Genomic DNA, 21,691 nt, shown 5'->3' on the forward strand with positions numbered 1-21,691 from the left:
CTCTCCCCAGTCATATTTATGGGTGAATAGAATTTTACAAAACAGTAATAGAGACTTTTAAGATTTAAACATCAGTAGATCTTTGATTTTCTAAAAAGCATTGGTACGTGTAGAAGTATACAGCGAGTATATTTATTTTTCATAAAAATATGTAAAAATGATCATTAACATTATCTTCAAAAGGCCGTACAAATTTGGGTGCCAAAATTCTGGCTCTAGTTAATTAAAGAGAAATAAAATAATTAAGCTAAGCCATTAGGTCAGCCATTGTTCACTCATAATTATATTGTCTTTTTCAATATAATGTTGAAATGTATCAATTTGTATTTCATTTCTAGAAATGCTGTATTTCTGGTTTTCTTTTAAAACCAGAGACTGTATTATGAAATCAGCGTTTTGCTGCTGTTGGCAAGTGTCATAAAATTATCTGAATTCTGTCAACCCTTTTATTAACACTAAAAAGTTCTAGTAAACTGTTGATGTACTGTAGAAAAATATGTGTATATAATACACTAGTGGCTTCTACTACCAATCCAAAAATCTCTAAATGTTTAAAGTGCTCTTTTAACTGAAGGATTAGAGGTGTCTTTTTGAAATCCTGATATTTTATCATCCATTTGCTTTGTTACTGTTTTATGTGGATAGTCACGTTATGATTCTGCTTTATTCACAAGTTGTTACGCTATAATATTGGGAAATTGTGTGCTATGCTGGGCTCTTATCTTCTATAACTAATCCTGTCTTATGTCCTTTTATGTTCTTACTCTGTAGTATGTATGTTTAATTTTTTGGTAGTCGGTTTGTGTTAGACAATCATTCTTGGCAGCTTCATTTCTCTTACACAATTTTCATATGTATGGGGTGATAGAAGATTTAGACAACAGTAAATTTTTATATTTATGCTTAACTTTTAGGGAGTGGGAAGTCAATAACATTACAGCCTATGTAGCCTGCAATTTATCTCAGTATTTTTGGTAGTTTTGTCTATCTTCCTCTCTCTGGCCTTACCAAACTCTCCTTTCTCTTCCCCATTCCCATGCTGCAGGTCCCTCTCTCCCAAACCTGGTGGTGCTAACTAGTGATCTTATCACAAGTCTTGCCATATTTGATTATTTTCTGAAAGCAGCTGTTCATGGAATAATCCAAATGCTTTAATTAAAAAAAACACCCAAACATAAATTTCTAATCCTCATTGTTGCAGAGAAAACATTACCCAAATGTTCCCTAAAAGCTCAGAAATCGGAAGGCAAAGAGAAAACCCTCCAAATTTATTGTTTAAAAATCTTATGATTGGGGAGGGAGGGCTGACTCACAATTTTTGAATGTATGGGATTGGTAATACTGCAACTTCTCTTATAAAACCTTCCCTCCAAATATCTGCGTCCACCCCTCTCCCTACAATATCCTGCTCCCTTGTGTTCTAGGAGTGGGTATTGAAGAGGGAATTTCTTTTCCGCATACTACTGCTGTTCTATTCTGGCACCCCTACACTCTCAGATGAGCAGCTCCTCCCTCTGTGAGGTTTTTCCGCTGCTGAGGGGACCCATCTGGTGGTTCTGGGCTCCCTGTTGTTTAACTGGCTGTGGCACACCCATCCACATGAATTGCATTATCTTGTGGCAGGAGGCTGGAATGGCAGTTTAGTGAAGTGTTCAAGAAGGTGATTTGTGGTCCGACCTGTGTCGGATACTCTCCTAAGGCTGGGACCATCAAAGGGACCTAAGGGAGTTTAGGCTTCTTTGAAGAACCAGCTTGACACCCTAAGTGCCTCTGATTGTGGGGGGGGAAAAGGCCTTTCAGATGTAACCTCAATACAGTACAAATAGAGGCAGAAGCAATAATTTGGGAGAGGTTTGCTTTGCCTTTTTAATCTCTTTAATGGGGTGTAATCTTTTCAGCCAAGTGATGACAATTTAAAATGTCAATATAATGAGGTATTTCACTGCTGATCATTCTATCCAAAACATTCATCTGATCTGAGATTGTGGGAACAGTTTGAATAGGGCACCATCTCTGGTTTGACCTCTGTGTTTTCTTAACTCAGGGTTTTTTGGGTTTTGCACTATAGATACCAAACATCTGAAATAGAACAATATTAAGGTTTTGCCACGTATTGGCTTGCAAAGGTTTTCTACATCTTTCCGTATAAATCTTTCAATATAAACATAATGAAGATACTTTTTAAAAAAAACCCTTTAGTTCTGGTCTCCGTGGGCATGGATATCTCATTTTCTAATTCCCCAAATGGCTGCCTTTGTTTTTTCCAAAGGCTACTGAGATCCCAGTTTTGGAACATTATCAAATAAAAGTCAGTTTAGATTTCATAATTTGTCCTTATTGCAGATCTTGATACTGTAGCTCATGATTGTAATTATCATAAATAAAATTCATATTTATGAACATAGATCTTGGAGTAACTGCCAGGTGCGGGTTTGTCTACCGTTGCCAAATTGTTGTCTGTTACATTATGAAAAGGGAGAATAACTTGCTTCCCATATTTTATAGGCGAATAAACACTTAGATTTAATCAGAATTTAAAACAAAACCCATTGATTATGAATCAAGTCTAAGAATGTAAATTTTCTTGCTTTTCATTCTGCTGCTGCTGCTAATATTATTGGCTGCTGGATGCTGAGGTGGAGCATTACTGTGCTGGTGCATGAATGAAACATCTTACCGTACTTCTGTTTCCTTTTAATGTTTAGGGTATGCATGAACTTTTAGCACCTATAATCTTTATCCTGCATTGTGACCACCAAGCCTTTTTACATGCGAATGAAGCTGCACAATCAAGGCAAGTGTTGTATATTTATCCATGTAATATAGAGATTGTCACATTTTTCCATGTTATTGTAGAGTTAAGAATTAACTGTATCTTCTGTAGAATTAACATATTGGCTTTAAGGTCTATCCAAATAAAACTGATAGTTAAGTTTTCTTTTATTAGTTTTTTGTTTTATCTTGATTAATAGGCTAATCTTTGAGATGTATTAATTGCCCCCATGCCTCCATGAAAGTGAAAAGTAACTCATAAAGGGGCTTTTTGGAGAAGAAGTAATTCTTACATTTTAGTCAGTGAAAAAAGAGACCAACCAGAGGAAAAGTATCAACTTAACACCGGTACATATACTATTTTCACTGCATTGTACAAGACCCGGATGTGCTTTAATCTCTATCATTGTAGAGTGGAGGCAGATCAAAGAAGTCCATGGACAAGTTGTGTATCAATATTTTCTTCTCATACCTTTAAATAATCACTATAGAAAAAAATTTCAGTGATCGATAATTCTTTCATCCCATATACAATTTTTAATAGCTATATTATGTGACTGTCATTTAACTTTAAAGTAATATTAAGTTTAGGCATCGTTTCTCCATTTCATGAAAATAGCGTACACATAACAATTGCAACACAAATGATTGTCCCTCAACTAAATTCAAATGCTTTTTATTCTCTTGCTCCATGAATAAAGCTTCTACTTGTTTTTTAACAAGTTGCCTGCTTGAATCACTTAGTGTTGTGCAGCCATATTTTGCAGTTGTCTTACTACATTTGCTTTTGGAACCCAGCTGCATTAATATAATTTAATTACCCCTGTTATAACATAACTTCTCTTAGCAAGATTGTCTAAGATCAGTGTTAGCATAGGGATGGAGTGTGCTTACATGTATTTGTTTTCATTCAGTGTCTATCTTTAGAAATCCTGAAGTTGCATTACAAGATGCTCTTCAGTGGAAAGTAAGCTTGCAGGATGCTCAGAATAATCATGTAATATGCATAGCATCCCATCCCCGCTGAAAAGGGAGCTAGGCAGCAAAGTAGATGGATAAGAGGTACTGTCACTGATTAATTGCTGTTAAAATACAATAAAAATAGAAGCTATTAAAACAAAATAAATTAATGTTTTGATATTGCATATTTGACCGGTAACCATATTTTTTTTGTTTTGGACAAACAGTGATAGATTGTGCAGTAATCAATTAGTCTAGATCAAGCATATTCAAATAATACATTGTGACATTCAGTAATTTGTTATTTGGAATAATTAGATGGTTACTTCATTGTAGCTCAGACAAGGCAGCTAATTTGTTTTTGATCTGTATAGAAAGGAAAGACTTCATTTGTTCAGTGGAGTTACTCTTTTTAATTAAAAAAAAAAGGGCTATTTTTCTCATTTGCACTTTATACAAAGTTGGCTTATAAGTACATAATAGTACATGGGGAACATTGACCAAAAATAAATATTCAAATTTTGATTGTTCACTCTTGGCTGTTTCAGTGAGGAGATGAAAGCTCTTTTGAACCCTGAATATCTGGAACATGACGCCTAGTAAGTTTTAACAACTTCCTGTTGTCTTTACATTTCCTTTACTTCTGTGGGCAATGTATTATTTAACATCAAATTTCCATTTTTTCCCCTCAGTGCAATGTTCACACATCTTATGAAAACTGCAGAACATTGGTTTTCGACTTTTGAACATGACAGTCAGAAGGTAAATATTGTTGTAAAAATATATATTTATAGTACTTGCAAGTGAACATGCTTTTTAACACAGCAAAATGAAATAAGTTGAAAGTAACAGTCATCTTCTTAATTAAATAAAAAATAAATTCCTTGTAGGTTTCCTGAGTATCCTTGTTGGTTGCCTCACTTGTAGAAAGTTGTCTAGTTGACTGCTCGTGTAGATTGAAGGAGAATATTATAATTGTAATTCAGTTTACAATTTGATGTGCAATCATGGCAATCATTATGTAGAGTAAGCAGATGTTTGTCTTGATTTTTTTCTGGGCAGAGACTTGTGTCTTGCATACAGTTGTTGTCCTGACCTCCCTCTAATGATGATGGTGTGTTCACCTATTTAGGAAGGATAGGGTGTGCAAAACGGGTTGGGGAGTGGCACTCTGTGTGAGAAATGGCATTACCTGTTTTGAGTCACTGATAACTCAGAAGAAATTTGAATGCTTATGGATCCGTGTCCTAACAGACCACTAAAAAACATTGGGAACAGGATGATTGCGTCCTTACAGACCTATCTACAATGTGTCCAGGGAAAAAAGCTGTGTGATCATAGGAGACTTCAATTAGAGTGACATATGCTGGAGATCTCCTGCTGCCAGTACTAAAATATCCGTGGAATTTTTAAACATTATATATGACAATTTCGTAACTCAAAAAGTGTTGCAGCCCACACGAGGGAATTCTTTATTGTCCGGCTATAGCGAAAGAAGGACAGGATACACTCGATATGATTTTAATCAGGCAGCAACTTTATTATTAGATGTCTAGGACTGCCCGACAGGTAAAAGTGCACAGTGCCAGTAACCCCAAGTTCATTCAATAACTACCCGGAGAGCTTCTGCCAGCCCCCTGTCTTTTTCCATCCAGGCCCCCGAGCCAACCCATTTCTGGGACCTTCCTATCCACCTCCCTCCACATAGGAGGATTAAGGTGGGCTATAAGAAAGGAGGGTGGGATCTCTGCCATACCATTCATAGGAATCCCGCACACCCCTGCCCTCTTCCGTTCCTTTAATCAACACCTTTTAAGTCCTTTATCAAGCCATTTATCCAGTGACTGTGTATACCTTCCCTGTGAAGTACCTGCACTGGATAGCTGCCCCACACTTACATAATGAGTTGTGACATATTAGCCTAACTCCCTTCATGCCTCACATCAACAAAACCCTCCCTGAACCCAATTTGGGAAAGGCGAAAAAACCTCCACTCCACCTAGGCCAGTCTGGTGATGAGGGAAAAATTCCTTCCCAGCTCCCCTAAAAAGAGGCGGCTAGCACGATCCCCACAGCAGGTCCTGACCAAACCTGGTATTTGGCCACCTAAAGGGCACGGAGGGTGGATGCTGCCTTGCCTGCTCTGTGGAACAGGGCACCTGGGCTTGCCCCCTTTTAAATCCTTCTGCCCTTCCGGTCTCAGGGGATGAATGTGTCACAACCCTGACCCATTCCTCGCTTTTGCAGCAGCTTCTGATCTCTCCCCTCCCCACCCACCCATAGAGCACTGTTCCTCTTCCCTCAGCCAGCCAGATAATATTCCTCCTCCCCCGCTTAAAGGTGCGGTGCGGTCATTAGACCTTATCCTAACAGATAAAGAGGAATTGATCACAAAACTAAAAATTAATTGTAGTTTAGGTACAAGTGATCATGACTTGATCACATTTATAATATGCAAGCAGAATAAAATCAAGACTAGTTACATATATACTGGTGCTTTAATAGCTCCAATTTCACAAAACTGAAAACCATTAGGAGCCAAATCAGTAGTGAGGAAGAATTTTAATCAGAAAAATGTGAATGATCATTGGGAGTCATTTAAAAACACCTTACTAGATTCCCAAAAAGCCACAATTGAGGAAGAAGGCCATACTGATTAATAAGTTGTTCTGGTTTAGAAGGGCAGTGAAGGCAGCTGTAAAAATTAAAAAATAATATATAACAAATGGAAAAAAGGGGAAGTTTACAGTAATGAATTTTAATCCGTAATTAGGAATAGTAGAAAATTGATAAGGGAAATCAAGGGATACAAGGAGAAATATGTGGGAGCAGAGTTAAGAACAATAAGAGAGAGGTTTCTAATATATTATGAACTAAAGAATCTTGATAATGATATTGGTCCATTACTAGATGAAAATGGTAGAATTATCTATAATAATGCAGAAAATATAGAAATTTTCAATAAATATGTGTTCTCTTTTTGTGGAAAAACAGATGATATAGGCTCATCAACTAATGATAACACTCTTTCTATTCCACTAGTACCACTGGAGGGTGTTAAACAGCAGCTACTGTTAGACATTAAAAGTTAGACATTTTAAAATCAGCAGGTCCAGATAACTTGCATAAAGGAGTTTTAAAAGAGCTGGCTGAGGACCTCGCTGAAACATTAATATAGATTTGCAATAAGTCTTGAAGCACTGGGGAAGTTCCAAAAGACTGGAAGAAAGTTAATGTTATGGCAAGTTTTAAAAAGGGTAAACAGAATGACCCAGGTAATTATTGGCCTGTCAGTCAGACATCAATCCCAGGCAAGATATTGGAGTGGCTGATACAGGACTCAGTTACTAAAGAACTGAAGTAAGGTAATATAATTAATGCAAACCAACGTGGATTTATGGGAAATAGATTCTTTAGATTAATTTGATATCTTTTTTGATGGGATTACACATTTGGTTGATCAAGGTAGTAGTGTTGATGTAATAAGACTTCTGTAAGACATTTGGTTTGGTACCGCACAATATTTTAATTAAAAAAACTAAAACAATATAAAATTAACATGGCACACATTAAATGGGGTAAAAGCTGGCTAACTGATAGGTCTCAAAATGTAACTGTAATTGGAGAATCATCATTGAGCCAGTGTGTTTCCAGTGGGGTCCCACATGGATTGGTTCTTGGCTCTGTGCTACTTAACATTTTTAATAGTGACCTGGAAGAAAACATAAAGTCCTCACTGATAAAGTTTGAAGATGACACAAAAATTGGGGGAGTGGTAAATGATGAAGAGAACAGGTCACTGATTCAGAACATTCTGGATCACTTGGTAAACTGGGCACAAGCAAATAATGTGTGTTTTAATATGGCTAAATATATACACCTACCAACCAAGAATGTAGGCCATACTGACATGATGGGGAACTCTATACTGGGAAGCAGTGACTCTGAAAAAGGTTTGGAGATCATGGTGAATAATCAGCTGAACATGAGCTCCCAATGTGATTATATGGCCAAAAAAGCTAATGCGATCCTAGGATGCGTAAACATCTCAAGTAGAAGTAGAGAGGTTATTTTACCTCTGCATGTGTCACTGGATGACCATAGCTGGAATACTGTGTCCAGTTCTGGTATCCACAGTTCAAGAAAGATATTGATAAATTGGAGAGGGTTCAGAGAAGAGCCACAACAATGTTTGGAGGATTAGAAAATATTCCTTATATAATGATAGACTCCAGGAGCTCAATCTATTTAGTTTAACAAAGAGAAGATTAAGGGGTAACTTGAGTACAGTCTATAAGTAGCTATGTGGGGAATAAATATTTAATAATGGACTCTTCAGGCTAGCAGAGAAAGATATAACATGAGTCAATGGCTAGAAATTGAAGCTAGCAAAATTCAGACTGGAAGTAAAGTGTAAATTTTGAATGGTGAAAGTAATTAACCATTGGAACAATTTACCAAGAATCATGGTAGATTCTTCATCAGTGACAACTTTTAAATCAAGACTGGATGTTTTCTGAAAGATTTGCTCTAGCACCTTTATTAACTCCTACCTGTCCACCTTGACCAAGTGTCCTCATGGCTTCATGAAAATACCCTTTTGATAAATGTTTCCAAAGTTGAAATATTACACTCGGACAAGAAGATCATGCTCATGCAAACTGAATCCTCTCCTTTTCCCGCCTCAACTCAGATTTCCTATTTGCCTTCACTCTCAGTAACTTGATAACACTGCACTCTCCTTCTCTTCTTCCCTCGACTCCCTCATCCACAGCTACTTATCTCCACCTCCACAACACTGCGAGTGTACCTTTGCCTGAATTCCACCTTTGCTTAACTCCTGATCTGTGCCTTCATCTCCTCTCTTCTTAACTATTGAATTCTTTGTTACCTCTTCTTCCCCGGTTTCTGCTCTTCAGACTTAGATTTAAGTTTTCTGTGTATTTTAATCACATGTATAAAGCCAGGCTATATTACTTCATTACTCTACTCCATTAAGTTTCTTATTTATTTCAAAATCTAGTTAAAACAATGCCAGGCCCTTGATAGATTCTCTCCAGTTTACATGTTGTACCTTGTCTTTCTGCACTTTTACCCAAACATCCTTTGCTCATGCAGCACAGGCCTCCTTTCTCATCCTCATTATGCAACAAAATTCCTGTATTTTCCTACCTCATGGACTCTCTTTTCAAATCTAAGGTTTTTCCCCCCCGTATATTTGGCTCTTAATTTCTTTCTTACCTGATTATGTGTTTAACTCCCTGGAGTGTTTTGGGACAGTTTGTATGAAAGACACTATGCGAAATGTAGTCATGCTGTGTATGACCCAAACTCATTAATAAATCACTTCCTGAGAGACCTTCAGATTTGGGTTCACTTGCTGCACTTCAGTTTTCTCCAGACCTCAAAAAGAATATCAGAAGTTCATGAATTTGTCAGACCAAACTGTTGTTTTCTGGGTGCCTGATGGTATGCACGTAAACCTATATTTAGGCACGTAAATAAAAGGGTGGTGTTTCAAAGGGTGGTGTTAACAGCTCCCATGAAAAAAACTGTTTTTATTTAGATGCCTCAATATAGCCTATCTTTAGGTACCTGGTATAAAGATTTTGGCCTCAGTTAGCTGGGGCCAATAAGGTACGTACTTAAATATGGAATTTTAAATAATTGTCTGTAATTCAGGTAAAACTCTTGCTATACATTTTATGAACTCATTACATAGTCATTTTTATTCTAAGTGATGCTGTGAGATGTGTCTTTGTCACCAACTGTTCAGAACTCAGCTTATTAAACATTTAAATTGTTCCAACTTCTTAGTAAAACTAGTGAAGTTTGAGGTTGAATTTTACATTGAAACTAGCTAAGTCAATCTAGAGATTTACAGTGCTTGGGTAGAAGGTAAAGGTTTACATTGCCTTTTCCATGACGCTGGTGTAAATAATTAGCAATACAGAGCATATGGATTAATATCTAATTGCATGTGGGTTTTTTTTTATAAAACATGTATAATCTTTAACAACCCTTTGTCTTTTACAATAATTACTTTGAGGGTTGGCTATGTAATAAAGTTTGAAACTTCACAAATGAGGTAGAAGAAGCATGTGCTATGAGATACGTGTTAAATTTTATAGCCTCTAACAGTTGGTTCCATTACTCCCAATTGCCGTTAGAGGAGCTTCTTCAGCTACTGCATTCCCTAGTGGTTAATGAGAGAAATCTGTCTGTATTTTGTATTTGTATGTTGTCCTAGCCTCTCTACTGCTATATTGCTTTTTTCCTAACACAGATATGCATTAATTACACTGACGTGTAATTATACATTTATATCAACCATCTCAGTTCAAGTCACTTTAGGGCATATTTGTTTGTGTGGCAAGGGTTTGGAGATGTTCTTCCTCATGCTTGATCTAAAATTTTGCCATTGTATTTGGCTCCTATAGATATTCATATTTGTTCTTATGGCATTTCTCATTTCTGTACTATCTGCCTATTTGTCTTTTATGGTGCAACTACTCTCTATTTGGGAATTAGTGTTTGTGATTCAGGTTAACAAAAGATAGTTGAATCCTGGCTTGCATGAAATGTTTTCCGAGAAACGTTCATTACATCAGTTTTCATTTTATGGAGCTTATTTGTTGGGGTTGGCAAGCTAACATAAAAATAGAGTATGGAGTTCAACACAACAGTATACTGTCAACCTATCTTTTCTACTTCTGAGACAGACATGATATATTCATTGCCAGTGAACATTTTGGCTGGTGGTGGTGCTTTAAATTTCAGTGTCTTTTTGTTGGAATCAATTCTTCCCCATCAGTTTGACATGATTTGCGCATTGTCATAAATATGTTGGAACAATTCGATTTGACTATATGTATAGTCATTTTCTTAGCTGGATTAGAGGAAGAAGCACACCAAATATATTGTAAACATTTTTCCCATTCAGCTTGGAACACATATCAAATCTGGATGTCTGCATGGTCAGTGTGTTGCTACATGGTCAAATGCAAGTTCCGTCATACCACATATTCTGTCATGCTCTTCAGATTAAGATATGCTGCATTTTTATTAGTGTGATTAATGTCTTTGATATTAGAAATTAACCATTAGCCAACGTTGTGGTTAATTGCTGGGATACTGATGTACTGCAATTAGATGCATACTCTCTACTTATCATATCTCTTGAAAACGTATGCCATTTGATGTACTTAGCCTCGGTGGTGAAGTACTCAGTCAGCAATATGTCACTGTTACATTATGTCGAGGTCCACAGAAAGTGCATGTGAAGAATGACTCTCGGTTTTGGCACACTTTCTTAATAATCTTGATTATTTGAAATAGACTTTTGATACTGAGAACCTTGTTATGGCTTGATTTTGATATACTGATAGCCAAACTTGTACGGGTGCTTTAGCCTAGTTTCTGACTTCACAGGCGCAGTTTTGTCCCTACAGTCAATTGTGGGCACAAATGCTAGCATTTTGTTAACTAACTGTTGTATCTGTTTTGCAGGTGCAATCAAGTAGTTAGATATCTAAATGTAATAATTTATGCCTGTAATCAAAGGAAGATTTAAAAATCAAGGCCTTAATGTCTCCAATAGTATGAGAGCATGCAGTGACTAGACTGAAAAGGCCAGATCCTCAGCTTGTGTAAGCTGGCATGTATCAATTGATTTTAATGGGTTATGCTGATGTTACACCAACTGCAGATATGGCCTGTGTGTTTAGTGCATATTTGTGTTCTGTCCATAGAGTCTACCTGTTTAAGTATGCCTTACACAAAGACAGGAGATACCTGAATGGTTTCAGAGGTAAATGGAGATGTTTGTGCAGGAAGTCAGTAAAACAGGCATGAACTCTTACTATATTGTACCAAATGAAAGTGAGTGGTTTTCTTGTATTCCTGCATTTCTTGGATTGTTTTTCTTGTATTCCATACATAGAGAATAAACAAACACCCCTTTTCCAGTTTTTTTGGCATTTTAATTTTAATATATAACTAATGAAATAGTAGAAAGGGTCACAAACAGGAGGAGGAAGCGAGCAGTGGAGAAACAAAAAGCCAGGCAATACTCCTGGGGGAATTCTGCACCACTGTGCAATGCAGAATTTTGCAGAAATTAACGTGTGTGCAGAAATTAACGTGTGCACAGAAAAGACGGTTACTCACCTTTGTAACTGGTGTTCTTCGAGATGTGTTGCTCATATCCATTCCAATTTGGTGCGCGCGCGCCGCATGCATGACCGTCGGAAGATTTTTACCCTAGCAACACTCGGTGGGTCGGCTGAGGCACCCCCTGGAGTGGCACCCTTATGGCGCCGGATATATGCCCCTGCCAACCCAGCGCCCCCTCAGTTCCTTCTTGCTGGCTACTCTGACAGTCCCCCTTTGGGACTTCGGAGGCCGTGGATAATGCTTGCCATGGACTGGAAGTGGGCGTGCGGTAGGCACACACGGGTGAGATTTGAATCCAGGACTGCTCTGATGAAGTCTATTCTCTGGGTCGGCTGCAAAGTGGACTTTTCGACATTGAGCAGCAGGCCCAGCTGTCTGAACAAGCTCATAGTGAACTGAACATGAGATTGCACCTGGACCTTGGAGCGACCCCGAATGAGCCAGTCGTCGAGGTACAGAAACACTTGGATCCGATGTCGACGGAGTGAGGCAGCCACAACGGCCATACATTTTGTAAAGACCCTTGGTGCCGTGGATAGGCTGAAGGGAAGAACGGTAAACTGGAAGTGCTGTTGGTTGACCACAAAGTGGAGGAAGCGCCTGTGCGGTGGGTAAATTGCTATGTGGAAGTACGCGTCCTTCATGTCGAGGGCGGCGTACCAGGATCCAGGGAAGGGATAATGGTCCCCAGGGAAACCATGCGGAACTTCAACTTTACCATGAATTTGTTGAGTCCGTGCAGGTCCAGAATGGGCCGTAGCCGCCCCCCCCCTTTGCCTTGGGGATTAGGAAGTAGCGGGAGTAAAACCCCCTGCCCCTCAGTTCCTTTGGAACCTCCTCTATAGCTCCGATAGTTGAGCGTTTGCACCTCCTGTAGGAGGAGTTGCTTGTGAGCGGGGTCCCTGAAGAGGGAAGAGGAAGGCGGGTGGGAAGGGGGGGACAAAACAAATTGAAGGCGGTATCCACTTTCCACCGTACGTAGGACCCAGCGGTCTGACGTTATGCGGGACCACGCAGGGAGGAAATAGAAAAGGCGGTTGGTGAAAGGTGGGGAAGGATCCTGTAAGGAGACTGGTGCTCCGCCCTCAGGCGCACCTTGAAAAGTTTTGTTTGGACCCCACCCTGGTTCTGGCCCGTCTGAGGACCAGATTGTCTCTTCCTACCACCCCGGCCGCATCTTCTAGAGAAGTCTTGTCTCGGCCGGGGGTTAGGGCAGGTGCGCTGTGGTTGGAGTCGGAAGGGCCTATGTTGCATCACTGGGGTATGCATGCCCAATGAACGTATGATGGCCCGGTTACACTGCTCTACAGCCAAAATGCTTCTGAAATAAATGTAGTCAAACTTTACTAATTCTGGGTCACTGAGAACGAAAATGATGCTTAAAATTGTTGATTGGCTCTACTTTTCAAGATATGCTATTGGGTCAGTATATACGACCCTTGACTTGGGAATGGCGGAGGATAAGTGAGTTATAAAGGGAAGGAATCTCAATTTAAACCAGAAATGACTAAAATACATCTTTGACTGGATCTATGAATAAATTTATGACTGGGTTTGGACAGTACTTGCTTTTTAGGCAAAACAATGAATGATGCAATCTGAAGCTGGTATTGCGTCATACATGATATGAATTGCATCGTGTTATTCCTAGAAGTCATGGATGATGCAATCATAACGAAGCTTACATCACCCTGCTGAACAAATTGCCCTAGATCAGCTCTAGAAATCATACAGGGTCGTGCTCTTTATTTGTCAGTGTTTGATTTTGCAAAGGGACACATTTCTGTTTAGCCAAAGTGAGCAGAGATGCCTCGTACTTGTGCGAACAGTGCAGATAACTTCTGCTATGTTTGTGGTGAAGTGACTTTTGCATCACAAAAGCGCAGTATAACCACTATAGTTAAGAAAGCCTATCACCTTTATTTTGGCTGCAAAATTGGAGATCAGGACAAGAGGTGGGCCCCACACATATGCTGCGACACTTGTGCAACAAGTCTTCGCCAGTGGTTGAACAGGAAAAGGAAATCTATGCCTTTTGCAGTGCCAATGATTTGGAGAGAGCCAACAGATCATACCAGCAATTGTTACTTCTGCATGGTGCCTCCAGTTGGGAAAGGTGTGTCAAAGAAGAAAAAGTGGACTGTGCATTATCCAAACATTCCATCAGCTATACGCCCAGGAGCCCACGGAGAAGGACTGCCGGTTCCTGATGCACCAGAATCATTCTCACTTGAGTCAGACGAGGAAGAGGATGAAACTTCTGGTCCTGAACCATCAATGTCACAGGACCCACATTTTCTCCCATCCTCCTCCTCTGAACCACGCCTCATAACACAAGGTGAACTGAATGATCTTGTCAGGGATTTGGAACTACCCAAGAGTAAGGCAGAGCTGTTGGGCTCCAGACTACAGCAGTGGAATCTCCTGGCAGGTGATGTTAGGGTTTCCATGTTCCATGACCGTCAAAAGGATCTTGTCCCATTCTTCTTCATGGAAGGTGATCTTGTAGCCTGCAACAACATCATCGATGGTCTGATGGCAGCCCTCAACATCGTTCACGATCCAGATGAGTGGAGACTGTTCATTGATTCATCGAAGATGAGTCTTAAAGCTGTTTTACTGCATAATGGCAATGTGTTGCCATCAATTCCAGTTGGTCATGCAGTCCATATGAAGGAAACCTATGACAACATGAAACAACTTTTGAGGTGCATAAACTATGACCAACATCAGTGGCAGCTTTGTGGCGATTTGAAGGTTGTTGCTCTCTTGCTTGGTCTGCAGACTGGATACACAAAGTACTGCTGTTTTCTCTGCGAATGGGATAGTCGTGCAAGAGATTCCCACTACATCAAGAAAGATTGGCCACTCCAACAGTCATTGGAGCCTGGGAGGAAAAGTGTTCAGCATCCACCACTTGTTGAATCAAGGAAGATTTTGTTACCACCCTTACACATCAAGCTGGGTCTGATGAAGAACTTTGTCAAGGCCATTGACAAAACACAAGCAGCTTTCAAGTACCTCCGTGGAAAATTTCCAAGGTTAAGTGAAGCTAAGATAAAGGAAGGTGTCTTTGTTGGTCCTCAGATTCGTGAACTTCTTCGAGATGATGCATTTGACCATGCACTGCGTGGCAAGGAAAAGACGGCATGGAAAGCCTTCCACTTAGTGGCAATAAATTTTCTCGGAAACAACAAGGCAGACAACTACAGGTTGTTGGTGGAAAACCTCCTCAAGGCATACAAAAGCCTTGGTTGCAACATGTCACTAAAGATACATTTTTTGCACTCTCATCTAGATTTTTTTCCACCGAACTGCGGAGCAGTGAGCGACGAGCATGGCGAGCGATTTCACCAGGACATTGGAACAATGGAGAAACGCTATCAGGGCAAATGGAGCCCATCAATGCTTGCAGACTATTGCTGGACAGTGACAAGAGATGCTCCATTTCATGAATACAAGAGACAAGCCAAGAAGCGCCGAGTAGACACTGAATAGGACTAAACTATGTACAGAATAGTTTTTTGCCTTTTGTTTCATAATAAATTTTATTTATATAACCCTTTTGCTGATTTTTAAAGTGTTACATAAACAGGACAGGTGAAATATTATCATGTAAAGCAACCATAAACACATGAAAAGACCTAGGTTTACAATTTATGATTAAAACTCTATCTACACAATAGACATAGACATAAAATGTAAAAACTTAAATATCTTAGAAGCAGTAGCCAATCAGTTGCTTTAATTGTCATATTTGAATTCAGCACATCAAAATACATAATAAATAGCACATTTTATCTCTGAAGCAGACGACTTCTCAAAAATTGTAGACCAGTGTTCAGATTCTCGCGTCTGAAATCAGTTTTGTCGGAAAATAGACCCTGGCCATCAAAGGGCTGGTCTTGGATAGTTTGCTGCAGTTCCGGTGGAAGACTGAACACCTGCAGCCACGAAATGAGGCACATAGCTACGCCCAAGGCTAGAATCCTAGCTGCCGAGTCTGCCACATCTATCGAGGCCTGCAAAGATGTCCTGGCGACTTTCTTGCCCTCCTCTAGCAAGGCCCCAAACTCCTCCCTGGACTCCTGAGGAACCAGCTCTTTGAACTTCCCCATCGAGTTTCAGGTATTATAATTATGATGACTCAAGAGGGCCTGCTGGTTAGCCACTCTGAGTTGTAGACCAGTAGAATAGATCTTGCGGCTGAATAAATCCAGGCGTCTAGCATCGTTGGATTTAGGAGTGGGAGCTTGTTGGCTGTGTCTTTCCCTCTCATTAACGGACTGTACAACGAGGGAGCATGATTGGGGATGAATGTACAAGTACTCATAGTCTTTGGAGGGGATCAAGTACTTCCTCTCCACCTCCTTGGCAGTGGGGGGAATAGACACCGGAGATTGCTAGATTGTATTGGCATTAGCCTGCATGGTCCGAATAAACGGCAAGGCTATACGTGTCGGGGTATCGGCAGATAAAATGTCCACCACCGGATCCTCGACCTCCACCTGGAGGTTCATGTTTTGTGCCACCCTGCGAAGTAAGTCTTGGTGTGCACGGAGGTCTATAGGTGGGGGGCCAGAGGAGGACGTACCCGCCACCGCCTCGTCAGGCGAAGATGAGGAGGATACGCCTGGGACTAACTTGCTGGGGGGGGTCTGGCTGCTCTAGGTCCACGATGCTACCCTGTTTCCCCGAAAATAAGACAGTGTCTTATATTAATTTTTGCTCCCAAAGATGCGCTAGGTCTTATTTTCAGGGGAGGTCTTATTTTTCCATGAAGAAGAATACGGTACACATTTATTGTTGAACAAAAAAAAAGGAAATTTATTACCTGTATACGGTACGGTAGTAGTTGTCATCACAAACCAGCATAACCAGACAAACTGTGAATCCTACGGTATCAAGAATTTCTTGTTACTACCATTATTTCCATGTACAACAATCTATGGTACATTTACTGATACTGATATTTACCGGTATGAACACAAAGTAAGATTTATTCAATGACAGTCATGTAATAATCTTCTGGAACATCATCATAACAATCCAAACCCTGAATTTCCTGGTGAATTTCTTGTGACTCCATTTCTTTCAGAATCAGTGGACCAAATCTCTCATGTTTAGCAATAGCACTGTCCTTAAATGAGTACTTCTTGTCAAGGTAGCCTGCTCGTAGTGCATTTGCAATGCAACTGTCAGTGATTTTCTCCCATGAATTCTTCACCCAAGTCACAACCTCTTGCAGTTTAGGTTTCACAAAGTTTCCATGCTGATTTCTCTCCATTCTATTTTCAGTGTAGTCATTAATTTCCATGCGCAAATCGTCCTTGAATGGCTTGTTTATTGCAATATTAAGAGTCTGGAGATAGGCTGTCATTCCTGCGGGAATCATTATTTGATCTGTTTTTCTTTCGTGAAGAAATTTCTTCATGTCTTTAGCGCGGTGAGTGCTGGCTGCATCCCAGACTAGCAGACCTCTTTGGTTCCCTCGCATAACAAGCGGCAGCATTAAATTGACCCACTTCCTTATAACTGCTTGTGTGGCCCAGGCTTTTTCAGTTTCAAGAATAAAAATGCCCGAAACACGTTCAATCTTTTCCTTCTTGCCCTTAGAAATGATTAAAGGTGGGATTTTAGTGCCATCCAGACGAATTGCCAAAATACAGGTAACACGTGCACTTTCGTAAGCAGTGGAGGGAATGTACACTGAGGAGACACCCCACTGTTCAATTGTTGTTTGAGATGATTGGCCCATAAACACTGCAGTTTCATCCATAGCAATCATGTTGGAAAGATTGTATTTAGAGAAGTCAGCATCATCAATAAAGGACTTGAATGCAAGTGCTCGCTTAATAACTTGAGCATCTTCCAGCCTAAACAGTGTTGTGGATCTTCTTAAAGACAGTTCACTTCGCTGAAGGAAATTATCCAGCCAGTGTTGTGATGCTTTGAAGTCTTTGGGGGCTATGTCAAACTGTGGTGCCATTGCAAGGGCAAATTCTTGAATCTGAGCCCTATTCACAACTAAAGCCTTTGCTCTCCTGTCAACAACCCATTCACAGATCAGGTCTTCCAGTTCGGAAAATAATGGTTGCCGACCTGATCCACACTTGCGCTTTTTAGCATTTCCCCTGTCCGCTTGTTCAATGAGGTTACCGTACTCTGCTCGCCATTTTCGGACCAATCGGATACTCAACATATTCTCTTTGCAGAAAGCAGTAAGATTTTGGCCCCAAGAGTCTTCCACGATTCCTTTCTTGTACTCCATGGAGTAGCTCTTTCTTTTTGCGCTCATGTCTAGGGGTAAAAATATACCAGCACTGTTTACCAGTATTTCTTGTACTTTAGACCCTTCAGCAGAAAAGCAGTCACCCCCTAAAGTGACACACTGGATCAGAAGGTGGGGAATCAAAATGGCACAGGGGTATCAGGGTGGGGGGAGGGGGATCACTTAAAATGACACAGGGGGGATCAGAGGGGGGAATCAATAAAAATGGCACAGGAGGATCAGAGGGGGGGATTACCATTTTAGTACCCCCTTCTGATCCTCCTGTGCCATTTTGATCCCCCCCCCCTCAAATCAACCCTGTGTCATTTTAAGTGAGTCCCCCTCCCCCCACCCCTGTGCCAGTGGACGGTGGATTATTTAGTCTCTCCCCCCTCCCACCTTCACCAGACATTCGCCCCCCCCTTTACCAGACATCCCCCCACCTCAGTCACCCCTGTGTGTCTGTGCCGGCCAGATTCCACACAATGTGCCCGACTCCTGCCCAGGACCGGCTCTAGGCACCAGCAAAACAAGCTGGTGCTTGGGGCGGCACATTTTTAGGGGCGGCATGGCCGGCGCCAGAATGCCGCCCCTAAAAATGTGCCCCGGCCGCCCTAGCTCACCTCCGCTGCTGCTGGCGCGCGAAACAGCTGTTTCGCGCGCCGCGGCCGCTCGGAGTCTCCCCCTCCCTCCCAGGCTGTCAAACCTAGGAGGGCGGGGGAGATCCCGAGCGGCCGTTTCGCGCGCCGCTGCTCCCCCTCCCTCCCAGACTTGAGAGGCTCTCAAACCTGGGAGGGAGGAGGAGACTCCGAGTGGCCGCAGCACGGGCGCCACTTCTCCCCCTCCCTCCTAGGCTTGAGAGGCTGGGGGGAGGAGGCAGGAAAGGGGCGGAGTTGAGCCGGGGGTGGGATAATTTAAAAACGGCGGGGGGGGGGGGGGGCGGCCAAAATTGTTTTTGCCTTGGGCGGCAAAAATCGTAGAGCCGGCCCTGCTCCTGCCCCGCGCGACTCACTCACTGTCTAATTGTGAGTCAGCCAGACTCCGTCAGGGCAGAGCGAGCAGCAGGCGGCAGCTTGTCCTGCCGGCAGCGTGGGCTCCTCGCACTGCCTGAACAGCTCCGGCTGCGCTGCGGCCAATCAGTGAGCTGCGCGGCGGCGCCCGCCGCTACAGTCCAGAGGAGTCAGACGCCTTACGGTAGCTTCGGGGCCTTATATTCCGGGGTGGCCTTATTATCGGGGAGGTCTTATTTTCGGGGGGATGCCTTATATTACAGCGAGAGGCAAAACTGGAAGTAGGTCTTATTTTCTGGGGATGTCTTACTTTCGGGGAAACACGGTAGGGGCATGGGCCTGAGCTGAGGGTAGGGCCATCGCTTCCGAGCCCCCGGGGGGAGGGGGGGCGACTGAGAGTGGCCTCCGGGACCTGGGGTTCCGAGTGGGCCGAGCGAGACGCCCCCAAGGGGACACGTTGGGCCTGATGGTATGCCCAAGGGGTCCAAAAGGACCATTGTGGGGGTCCTTGAGCAGGATCCTGCCCCTTGTCATTCCATTGGCTACCACCGTCCGCGTCTTGGTCATGGACGTGGTAGCCACTCTCCGCTTGGGACGACCTTAAGTTGGGACGGGACGGCCAAGGCGGAGCCGAGCGCTCATGCTGGGTCACAGTGTCCTGTGTAGTTGCCTCGCGCCGTGGAGATGGAGATCGGCGCCGCGGTCTCGAGCGGTACCGCGATCTGGATCGGGACCGACGGTCGTATCGGTGCCAGGAGGCAGAACTGGATCTCGATGAAGATCTGTGGGCGGAGCGGTACCCAGATTGACTCCGAGTAGATCGGGATCGGTGCTGGGAGCTGGACCGGTACCGACCGTAGCGGGACGAAGATCTTTGTGAGGCGGAGTGGCACCGCGAGTGCGACCGGCGTCAAGATGGAGATCGGTGCCGGGACTGTGAGCGGTGCTGTGGATGAGACCAGCGTCTGGATCGGGACTCTGACCTGGATTGGGACCGAGACCGGTGCCACCCCGTCTCGCTCGGCGACGGAGGGCGCATCACGGAGGGCTTCCCTTTCGAGGGAACAGCCCGCACCGGCGGTACTGAAGATAGCGACGGTCCCAGCACGGTGAGCGCAATCAAGTCGCATGCCGTGGAGAAAGTCTCCGGGGTGGAAGGTAGGCCGAGCTTGACCGCAGTACACACCGGCGCACTTATGTGCACCGCACTCAATGGCGCTTGTGTTGCCGGAATCGATGGTGCCGGAGTTGGAGCCTTTGCGGGGCGGTCCGGCACGGGACGCTGCTCCAAAGGGAGCACAGGCGGTGCCGGCAACTGCACCGGAGCAGCAGGTTGCTTGTGCTGCTTCTTGGATCCTGGAGACGGCAAACGGTGCCACGCTGGTAGTGGTGCCGGGGACGTCCGGTGCCGGGAGTCTTTGCCAGTGCTGGGTCGCGAAGCCGTTGTTTCTGGTGCCGGAGGTGCGCTTCGGACCGACAGTGCCGGGTCTCGGACATTGGGCTAAGTGCCGCTTCCATCAGGAGCTGCTTCAAGTGAAAGTCCCAGTCCTTTTCAGTCCGAGGCTTGAATGCCTTACAAATGCGGCACTTATCTGCTTGATGGGATTCCCCCAAGCACTTCAAACAGGAGTCGTGGGGGTCTCCCGTAGGCATCGGCTTAAGGCAGGCCAAGCACGGTTTGAAACCCGGAGACCTAGGCATGAGCCCGGGAACCAGGAGGGAGGGAAGGGGAGAAGCCCCTTACCCCCAATTACGATGTACACTAACAACAACTACTATTAACTACAACTAGAAACTACTAACAACTACTCTATAACAACTACACCTCTACCTCGATATAATGCTGTCCTCGGGAGCCAAAAAATCTTGCCGCGTTATAGGTGAAACCGTGTTATATAGAACTTGCTTTGATCCACCGGAGTGTGCAGCCCCGCCCCCCCGGAGCGCTGCTTTACCACGTTATATCCGAATTCGTGTTATATCGGGTAGCGTTATATCGAGGTAGAGGTGTATATACAATTATAAACGAGCTAAGAGCTAGGGAAGTGGAGATCAGCTAAGCCGCGCTCCACAGTTCCAACGACCATCACGGGTGGTAAGAAGGAACTGAGGGGGCGCTGGGTCCGCAGGGGCATATATCCGGCGCCATAAGGGTGCTGCTCCAGGGGGCGCCTCAGCCCACCCACCGAGTGTTGCTAGGGTAAAAATCTTCTGACAATCGTGCATGCGGCGCGCGCACACCTAATTGGAATCGATATGAGCAAGCACTCGAAGAAGAATTTCCTTTCCCCCACAGAAATGGGTTGCAGTGCTGCTATCTGCCACTGGACTCGGCAGAGCCCAGCTTGCACAATGAAGACACTTCTGGGGGTTGGGGAGCTAGAATGTTCCTGGCAGCTGCAGTTCCCAGCATGCCCTGAGGGAAGGAGAGGACGGCACACAGTAAATTCTGTGCAAGCCTGGGACCAAGCATCAGGCTGTTTATCCCTCTGGATCCCTGGGC

At 43.1% G+C, this 21,691-nt stretch overlaps 1 protein-coding gene across 1 annotated transcript in view; it reads left to right on the plus strand.

Moving 5' to 3' along the window:
* Nucleotides 1–21,691, plus strand: part of TBC1D5 (TBC1 domain family member 5) — a 491,706-nt gene that overhangs the window by 284,633 nt on the left and 185,382 nt on the right. The window contains exons 12-14 of the mRNA XM_065398859.1: nucleotides 2,706–2,794; nucleotides 4,281–4,331; nucleotides 4,425–4,494. Coding sequence (XP_065254931.1) covers nucleotides 2,706–2,794; nucleotides 4,281–4,331; nucleotides 4,425–4,494 — 210 coding nt within the window. The remainder of the gene's footprint in view (nucleotides 1–2,705; nucleotides 2,795–4,280; nucleotides 4,332–4,424; nucleotides 4,495–21,691) is intronic.

Source organism: Emys orbicularis, chromosome 2 (genome assembly GCF_028017835.1).
Source record: "Emys orbicularis isolate rEmyOrb1 chromosome 2, rEmyOrb1.hap1, whole genome shotgun sequence".
NCBI lineage: Eukaryota > Metazoa > Chordata > Testudines > Emydidae > Emys > Emys orbicularis.